General features: G+C 39.5%; 1 protein-coding gene across 1 annotated transcript in view; it reads left to right on the top strand.

Annotated features, from left to right (window-relative positions):
- Window positions 1-25,529, top strand: part of LOC119898266 (basal cell adhesion molecule-like) — a 26,231-nt gene extending 702 nt beyond the window's left edge. The window contains 16 exon segments of the mRNA XM_038712455.1: window positions 4,539-4,666; window positions 4,921-5,137; window positions 6,833-6,906; window positions 7,090-7,186; window positions 7,293-7,475; window positions 11,178-11,198; window positions 11,201-11,298; window positions 11,483-11,624; window positions 12,158-12,273; window positions 13,038-13,179; window positions 14,493-14,617; window positions 15,355-15,496; window positions 17,984-18,007; window positions 20,764-20,905; window positions 21,940-22,039; window positions 23,800-25,529. Coding sequence (XP_038568383.1) covers window positions 4,539-4,666; window positions 4,921-5,137; window positions 6,833-6,906; window positions 7,090-7,186; window positions 7,293-7,475; window positions 11,178-11,198; window positions 11,201-11,298; window positions 11,483-11,624; window positions 12,158-12,273; window positions 13,038-13,179; window positions 14,493-14,617; window positions 15,355-15,496; window positions 17,984-18,007; window positions 20,764-20,905; window positions 21,940-22,039; window positions 23,800-23,802 — 1,754 coding nt within the window. The 3' untranslated portion in view covers window positions 23,803-25,529.
- Window positions 25,530-26,127: the final 598 nt, after the last annotated feature.

Raw genomic sequence — 26,127 nt, 5'->3', positions numbered from 1 at the left:
TGTGTGTGTGTCGGTGTGTGTGTGTGTGTGTGTGTGTGTGTGTGTGTGTGTGTGTGAAACAGAGGGGAGTGAAAGAGAAGAGATGTGGGCAAAAGAAGAGTCAAAGAAAAGGCAGAAAGAGAAAGACACAGAGAGGGTATTAAAGATGGTTTCACATTAACTTTTCAGTGGATGTGGGACAGACATGACTCTCTCCACTCTGTCATGCTGCTTTGACTGCAGACTTAGATCTTCTGTTTTTCTACTCACAGTGTACTTAACCCAAGCTTCCTGGGGTGGTTCAGTTGCTCATAAATATCACATGCATTATATATATACTGTAAGAGTGTGTGTGTGTGTGTGTGTGTGTGTGGGTGTGGGTGTGTGTGTGTGGGTGTGGGTGGGGGTGTGTGTGTGTGGGTGTGGGTGCGCGCGTGCGCGCGTGTGCAGGTCACAGCCTGACCGTCTCGTTCCCATCTGTCTTTGTACCCGGTCACGCACCCCATCACACCTTTCCCTCTCTTTGGCTAAATCCGATTATCTGGCCTGCATCAGCTAACGAGACCCCCATGAAGCTAGTCCCCCCCCCCCCCCCCCCCCCAACCCCAGCCTTTCTCTCTCTCTCTTTCTCTTACACACACTCAAGCACACGCGCTGCTCTAGGCTCAGACTGGACAGAGGACTCCTTAATTATGCTTAAATTGTCCATCTCTGTCTGTCCAGCTGCCTCTGTGTAAAACACAGAGCTGCGGCCTGACTGATCACTCTGAAAAAATATGTGAATGACACCAAAAGATGTGTGTGAAAGAGAAAAAAGGGTGAGAGTGAGACAGACAATAAAATGAGAAATGGGGGAGGAAGAGGCTAGCAAAGAAAGAAGGATGTGTACAGATGGCACACACATCACTGCTTTAACTGCCTCTCTGTAGCTCTGTTTATATGCATGTTTTAAACCAGCTTCTGACCAAACCCTACTTATAAGAAATAAAAAACAACTGTATGTCAGATACTGAAGGATAAATAGATTTAGATTGTTTGTTCTGTGATCTATATTTTCATGGGTTATTTTTTAGATTCACACAAACTGTCTTGACTGTATAGGTTTAATATTAGATGACTATTATTATCACATAAGAGACCAAATTAGGTCTTGTAGCTGATTTGTAAGTGATGATTAAGCTTTTATTATATTCCATTATGTCTGGCAAATTTGTGCCAGTGACTGAAAAATGTGCACAAAATATGACGTTTCCACAGGAAGTGAACGTGGTCAGAAATGTGTGACTAACACAGCTAAAAATAATCAGCACATGTATGTGAATACTCACCTGATAATGCCAGTTTTCTTACCTTTAATATGCAACTAAGACTAAGAGTCTACAGACTTGCTAGCAGCACCCTGAGGCTGTACTTTGCTAAATGTTAATGTAAACATGCTGATGTTTGCAAGTTGTAACTTCTACCATGTTCACTGTCTTAGTTTGCTGTGTTAACATGCTAACATGTGCTAAATAGCACTCAACACAAAGTGCATCTGAGTCTCATGGGAATGTCATTAGTTTTGCAGGTCATAACCCAATGAATTAGACAAGTTTTTGACCTGATGATGGCTCAAAATGAGAAGTTATGGGAACGGCAGAGTTAATCAAATTCATCCTGTAAGGAACATGGATAGATTTACCAGATTTTATGACAATCCATTCAATAGCCATAGAGGTATTTAACTAAAACCACAACTGTCAACCTCATAGTGCTGCTAAAAGAAAGACAAGGGATCACCAAAGTCAGTAGCCTTCATCCCCTGGGGACCATAAGTGTTTGTCTTGGAATAAAAACCGAACAACTTCATTGTTCAAGGGTTTATTTTGTTAATTTTCATAATGTTGATCACTTAATATTTGCATAGTAGGACCAGTAAGATTTATTTTTTCAGTTCACATCGCTCTACAAGAAAGTTGACAAAATCTCCCTATAAACATGCACACTAATTCCTACCATATAATTTATTGACTTTAGTGATTATATAATGTTAAAGATTGAATAATGTATTTCAATGAAGTATGAAAAGGAGCAGGCAGTGGCTAAGCATTCCCCTATGATTTCATAACTGATTTCCTCTAATACTTTGTTAAAACATAATCCAGTATTCATATTCTGCCGATCATGTTTTAAAAAACTCTTTTTTTCCAAATTCTTGAGTAACTGAGTTAAGATTTAGGTCCTCTATGCATGTGCCAGCAAGTCACTTGATTTAATGTGGTATGTGTGTGAGTGTATATTTTCTCCATACACCACTTAACAGGACTCTTAAATCCTGAGTGCTGCCTAAAAGCACAGCGCTTTGTTTACTCACACATTCTTGTACATTTGCTTGTCTGGCTTGCTGTTTGTGTTGGCGTAGAAACAGAGGAGGATTTTCTCTTGGGCTACATCCCTCTTACAAACTCAGAACATGAGATTCGGTTTGTAAAACTTATGTTTCACTTGAGAGCTGCTGAGCTAATGGAACAAAATATTTAGACAGCGAGGAATACTGGATAGGGATGAAGATGGCAAAAAACACAAAAGGAAAAAAAGAAAATGAGAGGCGGGATAAAAATAGAGGCCTAGGAATTGAAGAAGTAAATTAAGAGGAAGTGAAAGAACATGAGATCTTTTCATCAAATGTCAAGACTTGACTGACCCCTGACCTCTGTATGGTCTGTGGGTCATGGTGAATAGACACAGCATCTGACCCTGGTGGAATGTCTAACACACACATGCACAACACTGAGCAAGCAAAGTGTGTATTTTTGACATCTCTCCCTATTATCTCCTGTATATGTACTCAATGCCATTTTCTTTCCCTTCCATCCTTCGCTCTCTTTCTTCCTCACAGTAGAGTGATAACAAGGCGGTCATCCCTCGGCTCTCGTCTCTCTTTAGACATTTTTAGCAAACACTCTTTCATCTTCCCTGTCTGCGTTTCTCTGCCCTGTTATTAAAACTAGCCTGTCAAACAACTGTGATTCCCAGAAGTCCATCCTCCCCACTCTTGGCAGTTTCTCACAACAAATAAATTATTAAAATGTAGATTTTGTAGTCCAGAAAGTGATGACATGATTAATTTATGTTATCATACAGAATATGGGGCTGGGTTGTTCATTAGTAACGTATGTCCAGAATATGAATTTTAATTTGAGCCTAGATCTCTGGCTTTTTAATGATACTTAACTTAATGTTAAAAGTTTTTGCAATATAGAAAGTTTTTGGGGTAATGTTGTTGAGTGGTTGTTTACTGTTGCTTCCCTGATTCATCCATTATTTACTTACTGTTATTTTTATTTCTGTGAAAGTATATTATCTTACAGTAAATATGACCTCACTCCTATAACCCTGTATGTTTTCCTCCTGGCATATCAATTTTATCTCATGCCTGGCAAGCACTATGTTTCATATAAGCCTGTGTGTACAAATTAAATATGTCATCCATTTGTTCACTCAAATCACTCAAACAACATTGTTCTTTCTTAGCAGTTGCTCCTTGTTTCTACACATTAGAGCCTCACAAAGCACTGAACTCCACTGCCGCCATGTGTTACTGTAACATAAGATTTATGACACTGTATGTGCTGCAGTGGCGTCATTAGCATAAATGGAGCTCCTTCCCTTCCTGCAGCTCTCAGTCCTTTTCCTCCCATTTTTCTCCTCTCTGCAGTGCAATCTCCTTGTCACATTGTAGCTACATGTACAGAGAGTTAGATAGTTCCACTGTTCCAGATCCCCACAGGACCCAGTCTAGGTCCACGCTGTGCCCTAGCTGCTACTCTCCCATTGATATCTGGGACACTGTGTGAATCCTGATGCCTCTGTTGAATGAAGACAGCTGACAGTGATGAGGGCCTCCTAACTTCCCTCAGGGTCCGTTAAGAGTTTTTATTGCAGTTCTAACACATTTAAAGGAATACTGATACTTGTAGCCTGTGACCTGCTGCTATAGTCGGTTTACATCAGTTACAATAGATTCCACTAGAGACTTCATTGAGAGACAAAATGTCAAAATATCCATAAAAACCTCTCAAGCCACTCATGCAACACTATCGACTTATTGATCCTAAGGTTTAGTATGTTCCAAAAGTTCTAACAACTTAGTCATTGTGGTTTTATGATGTTATTATTTTTTCCCCCTGTCCCCCTGTCTTTGAGATGGAGTTAACAGTACTGAACATGTGTGGGGTTGTGTCTTTTCAGTACTGTCAATTAGACCAATAGATCTTTCTGTAAGTCATTAGATTTTGTAATGTAGTAGGTCTTTATCTTGTTATCTTGCTGTTAGCCTCTTTCTACATGAGACATGCCCAACCACTAAATGTCACTCAGTAATACATTTTTGAGTTTTACCTTAAGCAATGATGTTATTATGATACACAGTGGTATTAATGCCATATGGTTAAAGTAAATCCTTGTAGATGTTTTTAAAACCTGCATTGTTAACACATTACTACCAGTCCTTCTGGCTTCATATGCTTGACTTTTTAATCACATTCTTTCTCTCTGTCTTTGTGTGTTTTTCTCTGCAGTATGTAGTGGGGCTGTGAGTGTGGAGGTGACTCCTAAAGTGGAGGTGTTAAAAGGAGAGACTGCCAAACTGCCCTGCAAATACACAGTCTCACAACCATCAAGCAACACTGTTGTTGAATGGTTCATTGTAAGTAATTTCAATATTATATTAATATTCTTTATTCAAATAGTTTTAGACAATATAAAGCAGGCGATATCCATGTTATGAGGAATACTTTGTAAATCAGTGCGCTGTCAAAATCTGTATTTTCAAACGCAGTTCCAGATCTAATGTCTCCTGTTTTCTCTTACCTATTTCTTTGTCTTTTGACTCCTTCCATTGCTTCTCATTACTCTCCGATCCTCTTTCTGTATCTCCTTCTGTCTGTCCATCGATTTCAGGAGGAGCAGGGAACCAGAAAGCGTGTAGCTTTCCGCTCCCAGGATGGCAAGGGAAAAAGCGATGACGGCACCCCTGTGAGTGAGCGGGTCACTATTGGAGAGGACTTCGCCTTGACCATCTCCTCGGTTCGACCCTCCGACGAGCTCGCCTTCTACTGCCAGGTTACCGCTGGCCCCGCTGGCGTTGGAGATGCCATCACTATGCTCAAAGTCTTCTGTGAGTTGACCAGAGCCATTTTGGCCTTTCATATGACCTTAACGTGACTTTTTTAAAGACCCCCCACCCCCACCCCAAACACACACGCACTTTCCCATCAGTTGGTGATGTGTGGAATTTATGTCTTGTTTTGTTACCGTCACTGCCTCTAAAGGTTTATGGCTTTAATCAGAGGGGCATGTGTGTTCATGCATACTTTCATTTAGAAGTGGCTTAATTGTACCTAATGCATGAAATGTATTTTGCTGATTGCATTTCACACATACTTTATGCAAAACGTCTTTATATAAATATAGTATCATAAAGTATGACTTGTCTACATGTGTTAAGAATAGAGTAGACTTTTATTACTAATATTTTTTCGTCATGTGTAGGACTTCAAAGCCTTTTGCAATGCCTGGGGTTACCAATTTCCGTTGATAAGTTTCCCAGAGGTCAATTAGTCACAACCTAATCACTCTTGACACAACTGATGAATAGTTCAATCACACCTGTCATGTCTCATATATCTCACCTTAATAACAGTCCAGATTTATTGCCAAGGTACTGAGGGCTGACCCTTGATACAGGCTGATATGTCCTTGCCACTCCCACAGTAACCCCTGAGCAGACAGCAATCATGCTTTTAGCATTTAGTGGCCCACCAAAATGAATACGATTCATTTGCATTTTGGATTGGACTGATCAATCACTCTAAAGAGCGAAAACATGTGTTGGATGACTGGCAAAAGAAGTTTAGAATAGTCAAGCTTAGTCAAAAAAGCTTGCAAGATATCCTTTAAAATGTATGCACTCAGAGGCACTGAAGTTTAAAGCAACCTTGTAAAAGAAGCTATTAATCGTGAATGGGCTAATCAGTGGTAGACAATACCTCAGTGCAGTGCTTTTTGACAAAGGCCTTTTTGGATGCACTTTATGCCCAGAGTAGTTAGAAAACAGCCTGTCTCACAAACCAGCAATCATTCTTTGTCTATATTTGACCACTTGACTCATTGGGGAATAAGTTATAGTGTGTCTGTCTGTCCTGCCTCACCTTAATAGGACTGAGTTATGAGGTCTCCTGAGGGTTGAGCTGCAGCAGTGATAGTCTGGTTTCTCTCTCAGGAGGCCCACAGTTAAGAGTAGTATGTCTGCTTAGCAGAAACACAGAAACAGAATCAAACTTATCCTGCCTGTATGTCTACTGTGCATAAATATGGCTGCCTGCATACACAGTATGTGTGAAAAGGGAATGGCTATAAAAAATGTTTCAGCGGTTTTGGGAGCAGTAAAAAAACTAAAAACAAAGAATTAAGCGAATAAGATAGAAAGAGGAATACCGATCTACTGTTTATTTTTATAAGCAGTCGACAGCTGCAGGCAGTGATAAGATGACCTTGCATGTGAACAAGTGAGCTAGGGAGTGAAGCACAGAAACAAGAGGGAACTCTCACACCTGTGGCTGTGTGTGTGCCAGAGAAAGGGGGTGTTTTTTATTTATTTGTTATTTGACCCTTGTCAGTTCATGTGAACCAGGTCACAGTGAAATAATGTGAAGCAGGATATTTACTGCTTGACTTATTAAAACAGGCATGTGTGTTGGACTCAATATGTGGAAGTGAGATTGTGTGTGCTTCCATCTATGTTAAAGGTTTATCTTCCAAGGAATTGTAATGATATAATAATGACACCCCACCGCTACCTTTATTGTCTCAGTTGCTCCAGAGAAGCCAGAACTCACAAGGCCTGCAAGTCAAGCCATTTCTGCAGGACAGTCTACCAGCTCTGAGGTGTGTGTGTGTGTGTGTGTGTGTGTGTGTGTGTGTGTGTGTGTGTGTGTGTGTGTGTGTGACATTTCTCTAACTGTGTGTGTATCCTGCATGTGAACATATTTTCTGATTTCATGTGAACACTGAAGACACATTTTCAGTCCACTTTCTTTTGTCCCCCATGCATTTGTTCATGTGTATTAGATTGGTACCTGTGTGACGATGAACGGACATCCTCAGCCAAGAATTATCTGGTTCAAAGATGAACAGCCCTTACCTGAGGTCAAGGACAGAAAGGAGAGTATGTGTTTAATAAATAGTACATATATAGTCTAATATCACATGCTGTACAAAACAGAGGATAATATGTGTGCTTTGTTCCTTCTTTTATCCCTCTTTTCTGTCAGAGACCTACATGATTCCCTCGGTGGTGAAGGAGGCGTCCGGTCTCTACACTATCAAGAGCACCCTGTATATGCAGCCCACAAAGGCAGACAAGGACTCTGTGTTCCACTGCACTGTGGAGTACTTTATGCCAGGAGACCAGTTTATAAAGAAGGACTCCGACACCATCACCATCAACCTCAATTGTGAGTGGAGGGGAGGGTCAAGGGTTTTAATTAGTGAGCTTTACAGGTGCTGGTACTAGGTAGACTTTGTTAACTTCGGACACAGTCAGGCAAGTGGTTTCCAATCTTTATGCTAAGATAAGCTACCTGCCTGCTGGCTGTAGCCTTATATTCAGGGTGCGATTTGCCGGGGGGATGCGTGGGATTTCCCCCTTCCTGGTTTATATATCGCTGCCTCTGCTGAATAATTTTTATCCCACCCTCAGAGAGGGTGATTTTGTGATGCAACTGATCACAAAACTCATGGTTCGGATCCATCTGTAGTTTTGTTAGGGTTCATTTTATTTTAAAGGAGACCTATTAAACTGCTTTTCCAGACCTATATTGTAGTTATGTGACTCCTGTATGGCAGCTTTGCATGATTCAAAGTTCAAAAACATATTTCATTTTCTTGTAGGGCTTCATTTCAGCCTCTGTGTGAAACAAGCTGCAAATACTCCTGTCTCTTTGAGCCCCCCCCCCTCAAAGCTCACTGTCTTATGATTGGCGAAGACCTGAAGCATGTTACCAGGCTGTTGTTGTTGCTGGGATGAACAGACAGACTGAGTCGTTGCTGGGCCGTTGCTATGGGAGCACATGCCCATATATGGAACACCAGCTCCGTCTGGCTCCGTATTACTAGAACGGAGCTGTTGTAGAAAAAGCAGTTCAAAACAGAGCATTCAGAACAGCAGGAGATCTGAGGTTTTTGCTCACAGGGATTTCTTTTAAATACTTTAACCTAATTCTTTGATGATTTGACCATGTTTAACATGAACATCCAACATTATAACATTGTAGAAAGTCATAAAATGTGGAAAAGCATAATAGGTCTCCTTTAAAATGCCCTACTTTGGCTCTATTGGAGCTGCCTCTCTCTGTCTGTAGGTAATCAACACTCTAGTAGTCTTGCTCAATGTCCTGATTGGTTACAAGTCACAAATAATAGCCTATCAACACTCACAAGGCATAAGGAGGGTATTATCCTTCTGTTTTTTTACACAAATTGGACCCTGCTTATATTTACCGCACAGATGTAATAGTGGTATCGATCTTCTCATCTTCTCATGTAACTCTTGGCAAGAAACTCAATGAGCGTATTTCACAAAATGTCAAACTATTGCCTAAAATGGCAGCAATTAGACAGAGCTAGCTGCTTGGTTATCAAGGGATAGCTTCTTATCAGACCAGTTTGCTGTCCCCACTACACCAGGCTGACTAAAAATGAATGACTTCCTTAAGAGCAGCATTACTTTCAAAGACTCCAATGGTAGTTTTTGTGATTGTTTGTTATTTCCCTGGGTTTCTTTTACTTATTGGGTGCATGAGCTAAGATTGTGCCACTATATAGACACATGATGCACCAAAGCGAGTACAGAGCACTGAGACGTAATTGCATAAAATGGCTTATTAGTTCAGGTAAGGCTATACTGCCATGAGCTGAATACTAACATGAGCATGCAAATATGCTCACAACGATGAGGCTAATGTTTAGCAGGTGTAATGTTTATGATGTCCACCAACTTAAATGTGCATGTTAGCATACTAACCAAAGCATTAGATAGTTGTGATGGCATTTCACTATAAGCCAAAAATCTCAACCTGCTGGTGATGCTGGAGGAAAAACCAGGACATCGCCAAAGCCATTAGGATTTATCCTCTGGGGACCATAAATGTCTGGACAAAAATTCCATAGAATATTTCTTGAGATATTTTAGTCTGGACCAAAGTAATGGAGAATGACAGAGTTGGCTAAAAAGACTGAAAACCCCAGATTTATTTATACACGTGTAAGCCTCGCCCTGTCTTCCATCCTCATTTTACTTTTTCATTTTAAGAAAAACATATGCCCTTTAAAATGAAACATTGTCAACAAGCATTTATTAGTGTTATGTTCACTTTTTTGGTTGCATATCTTTCCTCCTGCTAAACACTGTAGTTTAACGCAACCACAGTTAGGGTTGCCACCTTCAATACAGGAAAATAAGGGACGCCTGCCAGAGTGGGGGCCATACCCCTCAGGGGCACGGCAACAACAGGCCCAATGGTGTGGCAGTGGTGGTATATCATAACTTAAAACATGTTTTCAGGAAAGTATTAAGATTGATACCAATGGACGTTAAAATAAGCTATCTGCTTTTGAAATCAGTGTGAACAGATGAAGCCAGTCTCTATCATAACTCAAGACTAGTCATATTGTCATAGCTAAATACATAGTTGTGACAATAATAATCATAGGCCAACAATGTGTGACAGTGAGACCACAAAAAATAGGATGTGAACTGTATTTTATTAACTTATTAAATCAACACGTCCATAACTTATTAACTACAAATAGGCTAAAACAAATGCTTTGATTCGATTTGACTGAAACGACTTTTGCAAAGGATTTTGTGTGCAGTATTGGAGCATGTTAGGCCCACTTCCTTTTATAAATGTTTTCTAGTCAGAAGTACAGTACTCATGCAGCACTGAGTAGATGTTTGTCTTTTAAACTACTACAGTAAAACTATGAGCACAAAAAGCTCACTCCTAATGAGTTCCACAGAGCACCTGTTCTTGCTGAGAAATTGCTAATGAACTTGAGTAATTGTAAAGGGTGGCGTGAACACAGATTTTGGCTAAAATATTTGTCATTGTTAGCTGTAAAACTGTCCAAACGATGAATCCACACATAAATAATCTATCTACAAACATTTCTCAATTTAATTCAACACCATTTTTATTATTGGTCAGTAATATATTCCATGTATTTATTTTTTCAGTTTTTATTCAGCTTATTGTTAATTCTATAGTATTGAATCATGCTATTCTATAGATTGGTCAAGCATAACACATAGTTGTTTATATTCTTCACATAGGCACTATATTTTGATAATTAAATGTGTAATAAATAGCTTATATCTCTCTCTTATCTCTTATTAAAATAATGCTTATGTGTCTGACTGTATATCTCAACCTTAAAAAACAAATCATACCATAATGTAGACATGCTTCATTTACATTGTAACAATATTTCTTAACAAATAGGCAGCATATGAAATCCAGAAATCAGAAAATTATGTTTTACTAAATCATACACTGCCTCGGCATGCTGTCACAGGCCACCATGCATCACACTGGCTGAAAATTTGTGAAGTTTGGCTTGATAGTCTTCAAGTAGGCTATTTGATTTCTTCCTCTCTCGTTGTCGTTGGTAGGCTATTTTTTGCATCCGCTTTCGTTTCAGAGGGAAGGGGGGGGGGTTCTCGAGCTGCCGCCGCCACCAACAATGGCAGCAAATATTGCCCAATCAGAGGCCCAATTCACAGAATGCGGGTGGGATGATTTGCATGGGATATACGGGACAAACCGCTATTTAGTCCTCAAATACCGGACGATTCCGTATTTTAAGGTACGGGTGGCAACCCTAACCACAGTCCATCCATCCATCCATCGTCAACCGCTTATCCTGCGTACAGGGTCGTTGGGGGCTGGAGCCAATCCCAGCTACCCTAACCACAGTGAAATTTGATATTCAGCTAAAGAAGAATGATGAGGCAAGGAAAGAGGAGGTACTGGTGAAGTAAAACACCCTGTGTGGAATGTGTTGCACATATCTGACTGATGATATACAATATAACAGTGTAAATGTATCCAATGTAGGAATTTTCACCTGTCCCATATCTGTTCTTGTCCGTCTAGATCCATCTGAGAAGGCAACATTTCCCTTCTCAACACTGATCCAGTCAAAGAGGGCGACGATGTTACCATGAAGTGTGAGACTGATGGAAACCCTCAGCCTGAGTTTGACTTTTCCAAAGATGTACGTGTGCATTTCATGTACATATATGTTTGTTTGAGAGAGACAGAAAGAGCAAACGTTTGTTGTTTTTCTGCTTTTGCAAAAAGTATCCCAACTTTTTCTAAAAATGTGATAATGTTTGTCTCGCTCTCACTCAGTCTTTATCCACGTCTCTCTCTGCCAATGCCTGTCCTTTCACCTTCAGGGAAAAACTATCATTGGCCAGAGTGGTCTCCTGGTGCTGAAATCTGTAAATCGCACAGATGGTGGTGTGTATAAGTGCTCAGCCATGGATTTTGATAACATGGAAGCTGACCTGAGTGGAACAATCAACCTCGCTGTCCACTGTGAGTGACCCAAAGACACACACACACACAGCACTGCAGAATTAAGTAAATACAAATAAAGAACAATTACCTCCTGTTTGTGCAGTTTTGCTTTAGCAGTAAGCCATTCTTTTCATCAGTAAATCATAGAATTAAAGGGTTAGAAGGGAAGAGCTTAATGGAATCCTTTCGTTTCAAGAGGCCAATATCCAATTCAATTTTTCAGTTCATCTGTTACTTTAATGTTATCCCAGCTACACTCCTTAATTTGATCTTATCACACACATTAAGTGGAGATAGCCTAGAAATAGCATAGAATAGGCTTAACTTGGGCTTCAAAATGGGCTTAACTTCAGACTAAGTGTATTAGCTTTATACTCACAAAGTGATTTCAATATTCTGCTTAGTGTGGCTGTTTTAACAGCCTTATTACATGGTTGTTTAAGCAATGACAAGCTTTTTGATTGTAAGTGGCTCCTAGAATCTATAGAAGGCTTCGGGTTTCGTGTGTCTTACACCATCTCTCTCATTGCTTTGTATTTTGTCTTTGTCAGACATCGACCCAGTGAGCGTGATCCCTGTCCAGCCTCAAGTTGTCATGCTTGGAGACAAGGTGGAGTGGCAGTGTAAGACTAAGGGCTCTGCTACGCATACTGTTCAGTGGAAAAAGGTGTGTGTCGCTTTCTCAACCTTGCTGTCCTTCTGCATTCATGGAAAACTTCTGTATTAATAAGAATGCAGAGCTTTGGGTCTTTTATTCATCTTTCCACATAATTCTTTCTGAGCGTACCTAGATAACAGTTTTTTAGATCATTAAAACTATTTGGAGTTTGCATTCTCTGTGTAGCAGGCTAAAGGTAATACTTAACAGTAATGAAAAGCACTCCGTCTGCTTTCTGTGGTAACCAAAATATATGCTTTAAATGTATTTTCTACAGTAAACATACCAAAGAAAAGACGATTTGCTAACTTTTGCGGTCTCTTGAAGAGGCTCAGTACATTCTGATTCTAGCAGTGGGGTTTTTGGTGTTTTGGTATTCATCTCTTCTCCTCCACAGATTGTTCCTCGAGCGTCGGGCCTGTTGTTGTAGCCTGTGTATCTATTGTTGTGTCTCCCGGGTGTGATAGAAACTCACCGACTGCTGGTTTTCTGGGTAGAAGAACATGTTTGTTCTTAGTAAGAAGGATTCCTATGAGAAGAAATTCAGAGGAATTGCAAGAGACAGATTCATCATGGAGGAATGACTTTGATCTGTTATCACTGTGCTTTGGAACAGTGTGTGTGAAGTTGCTTCTTTTGCTTTCCCAGCATAGGAGCGTGCTCAAACTAGATATTCACAGTGCTGTTCTACTCTCATATTCACACACAGAGAATAAAAAGAAAGAGTGCTAATAGCGTGAGTCCAATTGGTTTATTTCTGTTTGTTCATCCAGGGCTCTGAGGTGCTCTCTCAGGACGGCACGCTGTCAATACAAGATGTTTCCTATGATAACGCTGGAGAGTATATGTGTGTTGGAGCCATGCCATCTGTGCCAGGACTGACTGCCTGGGCTAGTGTAAACCTCACTGTCAAAGGTAACACACTGACATAGACAAACACACACACATTCATAGACCTACATGCAGAGCCTACCTCAGGAAAACCAATAAAACTGTATTTGGACAAGACTTAAAGACTTAACTTAAAGATTTCAATCACATCTTTTCTAAACCCTGTACCATTACAACTACTACACATACACATACACACACACAGGATAATGAACAATGTGTAGGGTGTGGAGGGTATTGTTTAAATCAGAGGAAGGAGGTTGTGGAGTATGAGGATGCTAACAGAAGGTGTGGCTTCCTATTCTGTTGATAATTTAGCGTCAGTGTGGGATGAAACTGTAAGTACACTGTAAAACATCATACAGCAGTATAATGGAATCAGCTAATCTTCTTTTAAATGTTATTTCCAGACCAAGAACTTGTGACCATGAGTTCTTTTGTCTTGAAATGAGTTGAATGAATGCACTGATGAAACTTCAACTCATTATTTTATAAAGAAACTAGATGAGCATATTAAAACTTGCAATGTGTCTTTTGTACATGTTAACTCCTGTTTCATTTTCATAATAATGAAAACAATGTAAACCAGGGTAAAGGTTATTATTAATATCAGTCCATACCCTAAGTACTCTTATAATGTAACAAGCTTATTTGGAGTGATTCAGTGTCTCTGTACTTACTTTGGTGCAAATGTTCTTGACTGACTTTGAAAATGTACTTAAAAGCAAATGAATACAGTATCAGTGTGGTTGAACAGTTGTTGATTCAACATAATATCTTGTTTATTAGGGATCCAAGCCCGAGTGGGCTGGGAATGTGTATGTGTTTGGGGGATACTGCCGATTCGTAAAAAATGTATCAATTATAAGCTAACAAATGTTTGCAAAAAATGCTAAAATTAGGATGTGATGTCAAATCTCAGGTTTGCAACGTCCGATCAACACCAAACTCGGGGACCTTATCTGGCACGCCCTCCCAAGGGACTGTGTGAAATTTCTTGTCAATCTGCCTCTAGGTGGCACTATTAATCCTATTTCAAATTACACTCCCATACACATCCATTCATTTTAGATCTCCAGGGGACGTGGACCCCGCTTACAACTGCTTACAATTCTAGTTGAACTTGTTTTCTGAAGTTCAGTGAACATTTTTATAACTGAGGATTACTTTGATGACTAATGATTCAACTTTAGTTCCTTTAACTCAGAACAACTTAGAAAGCATGGGAACTTTTGTTACTAAGTTGTTATTTACAGTGTGTGCACGTGCATTTGAGCTTTTGCTGTGTTTAGATCAAAAGTTCCCCCTGGTCACTGGCTTTCTCACATCCCTTCTAGGAAAGCCAATGATAGAAACTCCCGCAGTTGCAGCTGTGGGGAAGGAAGGAGACATGGTGACTCTGAAGTGCTCGGCCTACGGCTCTCCTGCCCCTCAGTTCACCTGGAAGCCCTCAGGAAAAGAGGTGCGAATGTAAAAACATAAAAATATAACATATTATTACCTGATTTATTTCCTTTCCTAGTGTGCAATTTACAGGAGTCACTTAGTAAACACATGTAATCACTACTTTCCTGGAAGGAAATTACACAAGTAAAGCTATACAAACAGAGGTAAAGATGTAGTCCAAACAGAGCTATCATTAGAGTTTTCATTGTGGTCACTATGTGAAGTCTGAGGCATGATTTTTCCATAACATCGTAAGATCTTCTTCTCAGTATGCTGGTATGTTAAACTTCAAAAGCAATAGAAAGAGGAGGGACAGAAGCAGCTTGCAGGGCTTTGGAAAGTAATATTTTATTCTTATATTTCATATTAATGTGATAGTTGAAAAGAAAATCCCATACGAAGCAGCTTTAAAGAAACTTACAGGAAAAATGCAGCTTCATAATTGAAATATTGCATAAAAGTGATAAAATGAGATATAACTTTCAAGATTCTTCTAAAAAAAATTATCATTTCAGAAGCCAATAGTGATATATGTAAGATCAAAGCTGAGAGACATTTCAACTTACACAACTGACCATTTTTAAGAGCATGGTAGGGACTTATTAAGACACAGCAAGAAAGTGTGCAATATATTAACAAGATATGCCACAAATTTGAAATGTAGGTAAGAAATGAGGGAATAGGTAAAAATAAATGTGTTCTCTTTGTTGTCCTTCCTCCATGTCTCTTGCCTCCATCCATCGCTCCTGCCAGTCCGTGTCAGTGGAAGGTAGCAAGGTGGTGAGCACTGTAACCCTGCAGGCCACAGCCAAGGTCATGAAGGACGGGGTGACCTGCGAGGTTTCCAACGAGCATGGAACAGATAGCAAGACCTTCGAGATATCTCTCAAAAGAGGTCAGTGTCAGGAGATGACGGCAGCGATGGTGCTTCTTTATCTCCCTCCCTCCTTCCCCTTCGTGTTTTCTTCACTGCAGGCTTTTGATGTTTGTGTTTTTTTGTAATGAGCCAAAAAAATTGGAGTCGACGGAATCACATCAATCACTTCAAACAGGTTGTACCACAAACACGAGTTATTTTGTAGAGATAAGTAGTTATTAATATAGACATCCACTAACTGCTGGGTGTCATTGTTGTGTAGTTAACTGAGCTAACTGAACTAACATTATCTTGCTAATATAAGAGTAAACGAAATGTGGAATGTGGATGACAAATCTGACCTGATACAAATGCTGTTTAATAACGATGTGATCTAGGACATCAGCTAGGTTAGCTTAGTCTGATATTTCCCCACTCATTCTAATGTAAGCAGATATTATATTCAATATACAGTGGGTACGGAAAGTATTCAGACCCCTTTAAATTTTTCACTCTTTGTTTCATTGCAGCCATTTTCCAAAAATCAAAAAAGTTCATTTTATTTCTCAGTAATGTACACTCAGCACCCCATCTTGACAGAAAAAAACAGAAATGTAGAAATTTTTGCAAATTTATTAAAAAAGAAAAACTGAAATATCACATGGTCATAAGTATTCAGACCCTTTGCCGTGACACTCATATTTAACTCAGGTGCTGTCTATTTCTTCTGATCATCCTTGAGATGGTTCTACACCTTCATTTGAGTCCAGCTGTGTTTGATTATACTGATTGGACTTGATTAGGAAAGCCACACACCTGTCTATATAAGACCTTACAGCTCACAGTGCATGTCAGAGCAAATGAGAATCATGAGGTCAAAGGAACTGCCTGAAGAGCTCAGAGACAGAATTGTGGCAAGGCACAGATCTGGCCAAGGTTACAAAAAAATTTCTGCTGCACTTAAGGTTCCTAAGAGCACAGTGGCCTCCATAATCCTCAAATGGAAGACGTTTGGGACGACCAGAACCCTTCCTAGAGCTGGCCGTCCGGCCAAACTGAGCTATCGGGGGAGAAGAGCCTTGGTGAGAGAGGTAAAGAAGAACCCAAAGGTCACTGTGGCTGAGCTCCAGAGATGCAGTCGGGAGATGGGAGAAAGTTGTAGTAAGTCAACCATCACTGCAGCAATCCACCAGTCGGGGCTTTATGGCAGAGTGGCCCGACAGAAGCCTCTCCTCAGTGCAAGACACATGAAAGCCCGCATGGAGTTTGCTAAAAAACACCTGAAGGACTCCAAGATGGTGATAAATAAGATCCTCTGGTCTGATGAGACCAAGATAGAACTTTTTGGCCTTAATTCTAAGCGGTATGTGTGGAGAAAACCAGGCACTGCTCATCACCTGTCCAATACAGTCTCAACAGTGAAGCATGGTGGTGACAGCATCATGCTGTGGGGGTGTTTTTCAGCTGCAGGGACAGGACAACTGGTTGCAATCGAGGGAAAGATGAATGCGGCCAAGTACAGGGATATCCTGGACGAAAACCTTTTCCAGAGTGCTCTGGACCTCAGACTGGGCCGAAGGTTTACCTTCCAACAAGACAATGACCCTAAGCACACCGCTAAAATAACGAAGGAGTGGCTTCACAACAACTCCGTGGCTGTTGTTGAATGGCCCAGCCAGAGCCCTGACTTAAACCCAATTGAGCATCTCTGGAGAGACCTGAAAATGGCTGTCCACCAACGTTTACCATCCAACCTGACAGAACTGGAGAGGATCTGCAAGGAGGAATGGCAGAGGATACCCAAATCCAGATGTGAAAAACTTGTTGCATCTTTCCCAAAACGACTCATGGCTGTATTAGATCAAAAGGGTGCTTCTACTAAATACTGAGCAAAGGGTCTGAATACTTATGACCATGTGATATTTCAGTTTTTCTTTTTTAATAAATTTGCAAAATTTTCTACATTTCTGTTTTTTTCTGTCAAGATGGGGTGCTGAGTGTACATTACTGAGAAATAAAATGAACTTTTTTGATTTTTGGAAAATGGCTGCAATGAAACAAAGAGTGAAAAATTTAAAGGGGTCTGAATACTTTCCGTACCCACTGTATATAGTTCAATATAACACATTTCTAACAAGGGAGACAATAAAGGCCAGTCCTATCCTATCCTATATCCTTAGCCTCATTTTTTTAAATTTATGGTTTAGCTATTGATGTTAGAGACTTCTAGTGATTATTCTAGCGATCTAGTGATTGCTTTTTACTGGACAGATGTTTTCTTGTGACCTATTTGCACATTACGGGTATTGAAGTTGTTATTAGCTATGACTTTTTAGTGGTATAAAATCATTTATTAAATTTATAGTTTGAAAATAGCTTGTAGTTGCCAAGGGGGACTTTATGTTGTAGTTGTACTTAGTAACGGATTTACAAAGAGCTGGTGCAGCCAAATCCAAATTTCTTTTGCTCATTTACCACGATCTGCAAACTAAACCCTTTACTTCTTTTTGTTCTCCTCTCTTGCAGCAATTAACAACTCGGCCGACAGAGGTAGAGCCTTCTCCCTTCTCCTTCTCCTCTCCTCCCTCCTTCTCTCAGGACTCTTTGTTGTACATACCCTGTAATTTAGAAATCCCCCCGCCACCCATTACCTCTTGCTTCAGCCCCTTCATCACACTAGATACACACACACACAATAGACATACACGTGTACTCGTGCACACACACACACACACACACACACACACACAGACACAACTCCCTCCACTGTACTGTAATCTTGTATATTTGCCCTCTTGCTACCGAACACTGTGGATATTGTATATTGTTATTCTTCTCTTGTCACCTTTGTATGATGTCTGTCCTATATTTTGTGGATGCTACTACAACTTTTTGTGGCCCTTTGGGGACAATAAAGGAATCTATTCTATTCTATTCCTTCCTTTCCTCTCTGTGCTTCTTCACTGTGTCTCCTTTTTGGTCACCTTTTCTTTTCCGACTGCCGTCTTGTTTCACACTTTTCCTTTCGTCGTTTCCGCTCGCTGGGATATGTAGGATCTTGTAACCTTAGCTTTCGTTTGTGTATGCTCTTAGTGGTGTGTGGTGGTTGTTGCTTTGCTATGCTATGGGACTGAGAAACTCTCTTTCTTTCAAAGTGCTGCTCTCTGGAAACCCTGTGCTTAAGTCAGGTCTGTATCGCTAACCCTATTGACATGTGTATGGCATTCGTCTAGAACTGTAAGTCACTGTGTGTGTATAGATGTCTGTGTTTACACACAGGTTAATGTATATGTGTTTACAAGAGCTAATGTGTTTGTGTATCCGTACTTGTATTACTGTAGTTGAGAGGACTTTTGGTACATTTTATATTGGTTTTTGAAACTTTGCTGTCAGACTTTATTGTCCATCACAATCTTGAAGTTTAACGATTATTTCCCTTTTTGATTAATTATGTGATTATTTTCTCATTTAATCGATGAATAATTTGCTCTCTAAAATGTCAGTTTAATGTGACAATCTTCTAAAACCTAAATTAAGTTTTTCAGACGTCCTTGTTTTGTCGAATAAACCCCCAAATTATCAGTTCACTATAACATAAGAAAATGACAATCAACAAATACTCACATTTGAGAAGCTCAAACTTGGGAATAATTGGTATTTATATTGAAAACTTACTTGAAATGAAAAGCACTGAATCGATTGCCAAAACAGATGCATTTTTTAACAAAACAATTGCCTAAACAATTAGTTGATGAATTGTTTCAGCTCTACAAGAATGTCATCTTACTCCCTGAACCACAGCTGCTGTTATGCAATAATATCACATTTTCTTTGTATGTTTGGTTTTTTCTTTTAATCTTTTACTTCAAAGCAGGGATGTGGCCCCAAATTGAAAATGTCCTGTAGATCACCCAGACCTAAAGATTTGCTAAAAGTGAAATTATTTGATTATTTTGGGTTTCAAAGGGAAGTTCAAGTGTCCCACAATGCTAATTTAAAAAAATTCGTAGAAATGTTGAAGGTGCCCTGATATAAGTAAAAATGCACAGTGTGGAGGCAAAGAACCTTTCCTTTGTGTATCAACACAACAGAATACATAATGGCATTCTTATACCACCACCACTTATCACAGCCCAAAAAGAGAGCGAAGTTATGTTCCAATTTGCATTCATTTTTAAAGTTTGTTTGCGGTTAATTTAACTTATGTTGGCATCAGTGTAGCCACAGAGAGAAGTAGAAGTACTTTTACTGTTGTTATCATTAGTTAAATAAACCTTGTTAATTGTTTACTAGAACTTTGCTTGAAAGACAAATTTAAAGGATTTTACATTTCATGGTCCATCATATAATCCCCTGTTAATCCATTAAACAACCAAGGTATAATGTGTTAATTAGTGAGCCTTAGAGTTGCTGGTAGGCAGATTTTTTTTACCTTTGAAAGGAGTCAGTCTACAAGGCTGTTTCATCCTGCTTCCAGTATTTATGCTGAGCTAACAGCCTCCTGGCTCCAGCTTTATATTTAACGGACAGATATAAGAGGGGCATCAATCTTTTCCTCTAACTCTTTTTGCAATAAAGCAAACAACTTTGTTTCCCAAAATGTTGAACTATTCCTTTAAGGGACACCAGCCAGCCAATCAGAAACAAATATAATACTGGTCTTCAAAACATGTATGTATATTTTGTAATTATGTAGAACAACATCAAAGCTGATGAAATTATTTTGTGTGTCTTGTCCTCCCAAGTACGGTAATACAAGTGTCAGTGGATGGGTGAGTATGTTCAGTGTTGTTTTCTGGCTCTGGTCAGATGTCTAGTATTATCTATGAGTACACAGGCCCTGTTTTTGGGTCCCATCACTTTTTGTCATTGCATTAAAAAGTTAGGCTAACCTCACATCCCACTCCTCGCCCCTGCTTTTTCTTCTCTCCAACCATCCATCCATTGTCTTCATCTGGACCCCACCCGTTCCCATCCTCTCTCCGCCCTCCCCTCCTCATCCTGTTTCCTCCTCTCTCCCTCCTGTGGTACCCCAAATTAAATTATTTCCTCCCCCTGCCTCCCTCTCCTTTACCCCATGAATCAAACACCTCCATCCTACTACACCCCTCATGATGCCCCTCTCCCGACCACCAAATCACAAAATCCCCATTCCCTCCACCTTCCTCCCACCTCCTCCACTGTCATCAATGCTTCACTCCTCCCCACCACACCTTCCTCCCATCTCTGTCCTCCCTCCACCATCCCACCAACCCTCTACCCTACCACCCATCCCTCCCATGTATCCCTCCATTACGGCACTGCAGCTGACAAGCAGCAGGGAGGCTCCAGCGGGGTGGTGATAGCTGTGGTGGTGTGTGTTCTGCTGCTCCTGCTACTGGTGGCCCTCTTCTACTTCCTGAGCAAAAAGAGCAAGCTGCCCTGCAGCAAGAAGGACAAAAAGGAAGTGTAAGTTCACAAGTTGTGGTGAAAAAGACACAGAACAAACTCCTCTTTAGTACGTTGATTAGCAGTGAAAACTGTGATCATAAAAGAAGTAATTTATGTTCCAGCATGTGTATGAGATATATATATTTTACACGTAAAATAAAAGCATTGATGATTAAATAAACAAATGGATAAATTAATTCAATAGAAATGACTGTGAGAGGTGTGCGCTTTCCAAGAAATTAAGAAACTCTTGGATGAAAAAATACAATAAAATAAAATTCTACCTGTAGTAGTAAAATTATAACTGAGCTGCATAATTTACCTTTCTTTCAGAATATAAGTCTTGATTGCTTCACTCCTTTACATCATGCTGAGCAACATGCTGGGTTTCCAAATCTTTCAAATAAGTCATATTTTGGCTTAACTGTCAGTGTGCTAGCATTATTGTACAAGTACTTTTGGCATATATTCACACAATGTGTGTGTAAAATATAAAGACCAATAATGTTTATGCACTGATAATGTTTAAAGCTATGGTAGTTCAGAAGATTTTTTTGTTATATTTGTTGAAATTGTCTTTACATTTAAACAGCAATCAATAAATCAAATGCTCTGACACAAAAATCCAGGTTTAATTGGTTGCTGAAGAAACTGCTAATCATAACACGTAAACCATTTTGTCATTCACTTCATGCACCATGAAGAAGAAACTCTCAAACTCTCAATGTGTGTGATATTGATCGAAATAATAATAACTCACAATTTGATTTTGATAGTTTCCATTATATAATTTTTGTACCTGATTGGTCATCAGTATGCAGATTACAGTCTGAAAATGTAAAATAATGTGTACTGTAATGTATTTGTAAATGTAGTTACAGAGAAATTGGGAGAACTGTAAACAATATGGTCTCTAAAGCAGTCTGGTTTTCTTCCTTATGTCAAAATGTGTAGAAGTCAAAACAGCCTAAAAAAACAACAAAAAAACTAAGGCAGGCACATGACTCACTTTTCTACATTTGTCTTTATTTTCTCCCCCGCTTTTTCTGCAGGGCCAGTGGAGAGGTAAACAACGACATTGTGGTGGAGATGAAGACAGACAAGGCCAACGAAGAAGCAGGTCTCCTCAACAAGAGACCGACCACAGACCAGGTGAGGCCAATGGACACAGGCGTCAAGGAGTTATGGGTCACGGACCTGGATTTTGGTCAATAGTGACCTGCAGCTGATAATCATCACAAGGGAAACCAACATTGACAAATACTGTTTTTGCTAAAAGAGACAGTCTTTGTATGATGTACAGTACACCAGTTTCCTATTTAAAAGATTTTAAAAGCTCAATAGTTTTGATTACTTGCTTCTGCATTCATGAATGTGACTCATGATGCTACAGACTAATGGAATGCAGGGACAAGTCAAGGACACTTCAGCTGGCAAGGACAGTGCAGTAGATGAAAACAAAGCCATTCCTGATCTGAATGGGCTTCTCACATAAAATTAGTTTCCACTGAGTCACTGTTGGTGGTCAGACCTGTAGAGATGCACTCTTATCACAGAAGAACAAAAAAGAAACTGGGGATTTTCCAAAGACTGCAGTCTTTTTATTCAGTCCACAAATTAGTTCAACTTGGCTTGTAAATGCAGTTAAACAAAGTAAATTCCAGTTATTCGGAGGTGTAGAAGCACGCAATAGTAACTTAAAAGCCGTATCATAATCATCAGTCCCCTTTGGATTTATTGCGACACCACAAGGCTGAGAATGGTACAAAGATCCTTCATGGCAAATGTGATCAGTATGACATAAACACAAGCTTTACAGTCAGCAGAAATATCTTCAGACGCACAAGTCATGCTGATTGAGAGTCTAAAGTCAGTTTTAGTTCAAAGAGAGCAGGTTTGAGAAAGCTGTCCCTGCTGCTCAAATGATGGAGTGTGACAGCTGTACAGAGTCATCTGAAAAAGTCATCACAAATGCGAAACATTTCATCATGAAATTCACGGTAGTGGCACATTTGACGTGAACGTAAAAGCCAGTTTAAGCGAGTCTTGTTTTATGTGATTTTTGAAACCACTGACAGCAAGCGGTGTGACATTTCAGAATTGCAGGGAGATTGCAGACGCATTTTGCTTTGCTTTTGAAATGGATATAACAAGAAGATGTAAAAGTCAGTCTCTCCATACGCTCATCAAGCAATGTTCTATCGTGAGATGTCTTCAAAAAAATATCACCCTGTGAGCTGTGTTCCGAAAGGCTGCAGCCCAGCCACAGACAGATTTAATTTTATGCGGAAATTAAATCTTTTACATTTTAAAACAGATTAATTCGGGAGGATGTCATACTACACAAATACACGTACAGAAATAAAGTAACATACGATTGTAACACTTACAGATTATAATGCCAGCTACAGAGCACATGGCAGTGATACAGTGTTGTGAAATTTCCCCATTTTTCGAGTTAGCAATCGCCCCAAAATACTTGTTGTTTGTCACTAATTTAGATTTCACATACCGACAAAAACGTTGCATCTCATGCCCTCGAGCTGTGAATACCCATTGTACTGCAGGCTTCTTCATACAGTGTTATATCACACATGAATATTGTTTATTGTAATGTTAATCTGTTAATGCACTCTAAAATAGTTACCTACAGTTAATTAGCATTTGATAAATCGTTGAAGCTGTGAGTGAATATGTGGAGGGAATTTTAATTAATGAAGTTAACGAATATGGTTCATTCAGTTTTCTTTGAGGTGTGTTTGAACAATAAGGATCTAATTCTAAAGTTTAAAAGAAAAATATAATAATTAAAGTATTCATCATCATTACAAGCATATTTTCATCTATACTGTTGGCACTTTGGTTCTATTTACACTATTGTTTGTGTGTTTTTCTCTCTTTTTGTCCGACAGTGATGAAACAAGACAATAAAAGTAACCGACAGAGGCGTGAAGGGATGGAGGAGAACAGTTGTGAAAATAACAGGGCTCATTTTCATTCACTACACTAGACTGAGGGGAACAACAAGAGGTGGAGCGTGGAAATTGGTTTGTTTTGGAGACCTCGGGAGGGTCACCATGTTTGGTACTGGTTAAGCTTGTTTTATAACCTGGTGTAGACCTTTTGGATGGCGTTTCTCCTTTTTTTAAAAGACAGAGTTGCCCTTAAAGATTAAACTCCATCCATCTCTGCTACCACAGGTTTAAAACCACACATGCATGCACTGGATGACATTATTATCATGGCTTCTTTTGATCCTAACTCCTTATTCACCAATCACGTCTTTGGTTGACTCCTCTGCAGACTAGAGCGTGAGGCGTGGCTGACACAATCTAAACACAGTGGCAGAATCTTTCTTATCTACCCCAAATGAAACTAAAAATGCCATTAAGCTGCTGTGAGTTTTTGGAGTGTGTGTCTGCCTGCAAGTGTAACACTGAACGCTTGTTCTGCCTTGGAGTCTGCACTTAAATTCGGTACTCTCTGCTGGGTACATGGGGAAAAATAATTACAAGCAGCCATTCTGTTTTATTCACCTCAATAACAAGTGATGATTTACGCTCACAACATTTAATCCCTAAGCACGGTTTGGCACACATTGCTGTAACATTTCCGCTCAAAGAAGCTCTGCTTAAGTGCTGTTTGTTTAATTGCATTTTTGCCACCTGTCAATGTTTTTTTTCCAGTATCCCTAATTAGCTTTCCATAGAAACAGCCAGCATTTAATAACGCCAATCCTTTCTCTAAAATTGCTTGCCTTTTTAAATCCTGCTAAAAAGCCACCAAACAAGTAAGCTATTAGGCTGTACAAATTTGTTCTTGCCATTTCCAGCATACTTTTATATTATATTAGTACATCAGTTGCTCACTTGTTTTCCTTTGCTCTCTTGTTCTCTTCTCTGTAATTTATATACTGATTACCCTATCTATCAAGCAGGAGGTGTACTGTGCATGATGGGGAGCTCAAAGTGTCTGTGGTTACTAAGCTGCTGGCCTGGGACCGTAATTGCTACCATTTCTTACAGAGTCTTTCACAGCCTTAAATCCTCTGCTCTGAGATGAAACCATTCTCACAAGCACAGCACACAGTGGTTCCGCTCAGAAAGCCCAATTATCATCAGTTGTCACTGTAAAATTAATATGTGAAATGAGTATGGTGAAATGGTTGACAATCTTACAACTGCGGTCTGCTGTGTTACAGTTTTCCCATGACAACAAAATGGGACTTTCAGGGGCCGCGCCGCAGTGGTCGCAGATTCACCTGTTAGGAGAAATCAACAGCACAGGTTCACTGTAGTTTGATAAAAGCACGGAAGGGAAGTGTGGGAGGGATTGGGGTTATTCCAGGATTTATCTTTTTATTTTGCCAAATGAAAATGTTTGTGTCACAGCAGGAATATTTCTGTGTTTAGGTACGCAATACTGGCATTTCTGTTTCTCCCCTACACTGTTGGCAGGCCAGAAAAGTTTGATAGCGGGTTGACGTGCCCTTTTACTTTGTTTTACACTGGAACCAATGGCCTTCATTTTTTTAAAAGGTCACCTCAAACCAATATCTTTGCCCACAAGGCTTATTTTATTTTTTTCTGTCTATCTACTGATCTTGCCATTTTGACTGTTAGCAACCCTGTGATGGCAGGCGAAGATAAGTGAACTTTGAGCATCATTGTTGATTTTAATGTTTTATATAAAAATATTGTGGTATAAAAGTTGTTTTTTAGCGAGGGGATTCTTAATTTTGTAACTACTGAGTTTAATTTTCCCATGCTTTTTCACTTGCTCTGAAGAGAGGACTTTGTTTTTAAATTTCAGATTCTTTTTATAAGATATTTTCAGTGCTCTCTCTCTGTACTGTATACTGTATATTTTGTGGTAAGCTGTTGTGACCTCTGTGGTGTTTGATGTATCCTTTTATTTGTTCCAGCTGTGTAGAATTTATTATGAAAAAACTCAAGAAAAACCACAAACCCTATTTTCTCTGTGTTTCTTTTATTCCCATCTCTGCAACAGGCAATTTACAAAGCTGTTGGTTTCTTTAGCGTGTCCCCTTTATTTTTCATCATATCATAAATGGGACAAAATTAGTTTGGAGATTCATTGTGTACGATTGAAACTGTGTCGGACCATATGATAAGGCTACTGAAGCCCTTAACCCACTGAACATCATATCTAAAAACTTTACACTCCAGACCAAAAGCTAAAGCCTATCAGAAATCAAACTGCTTTTGATGTAATTCATC

Source organism: Micropterus salmoides, unplaced genomic scaffold (genome assembly GCF_014851395.1).
Source record: "Micropterus salmoides isolate LMB-PRFRI ecotype aquatic unplaced genomic scaffold, ASM1485139v1 Ms_hic_scaffold_11, whole genome shotgun sequence".
NCBI lineage: Eukaryota > Metazoa > Chordata > Actinopteri > Centrarchiformes > Centrarchidae > Micropterus > Micropterus salmoides.
Note: the sequence above shows the minus strand (reverse complement) of the source record. Positions and strands in the feature narration are given on the sequence as shown.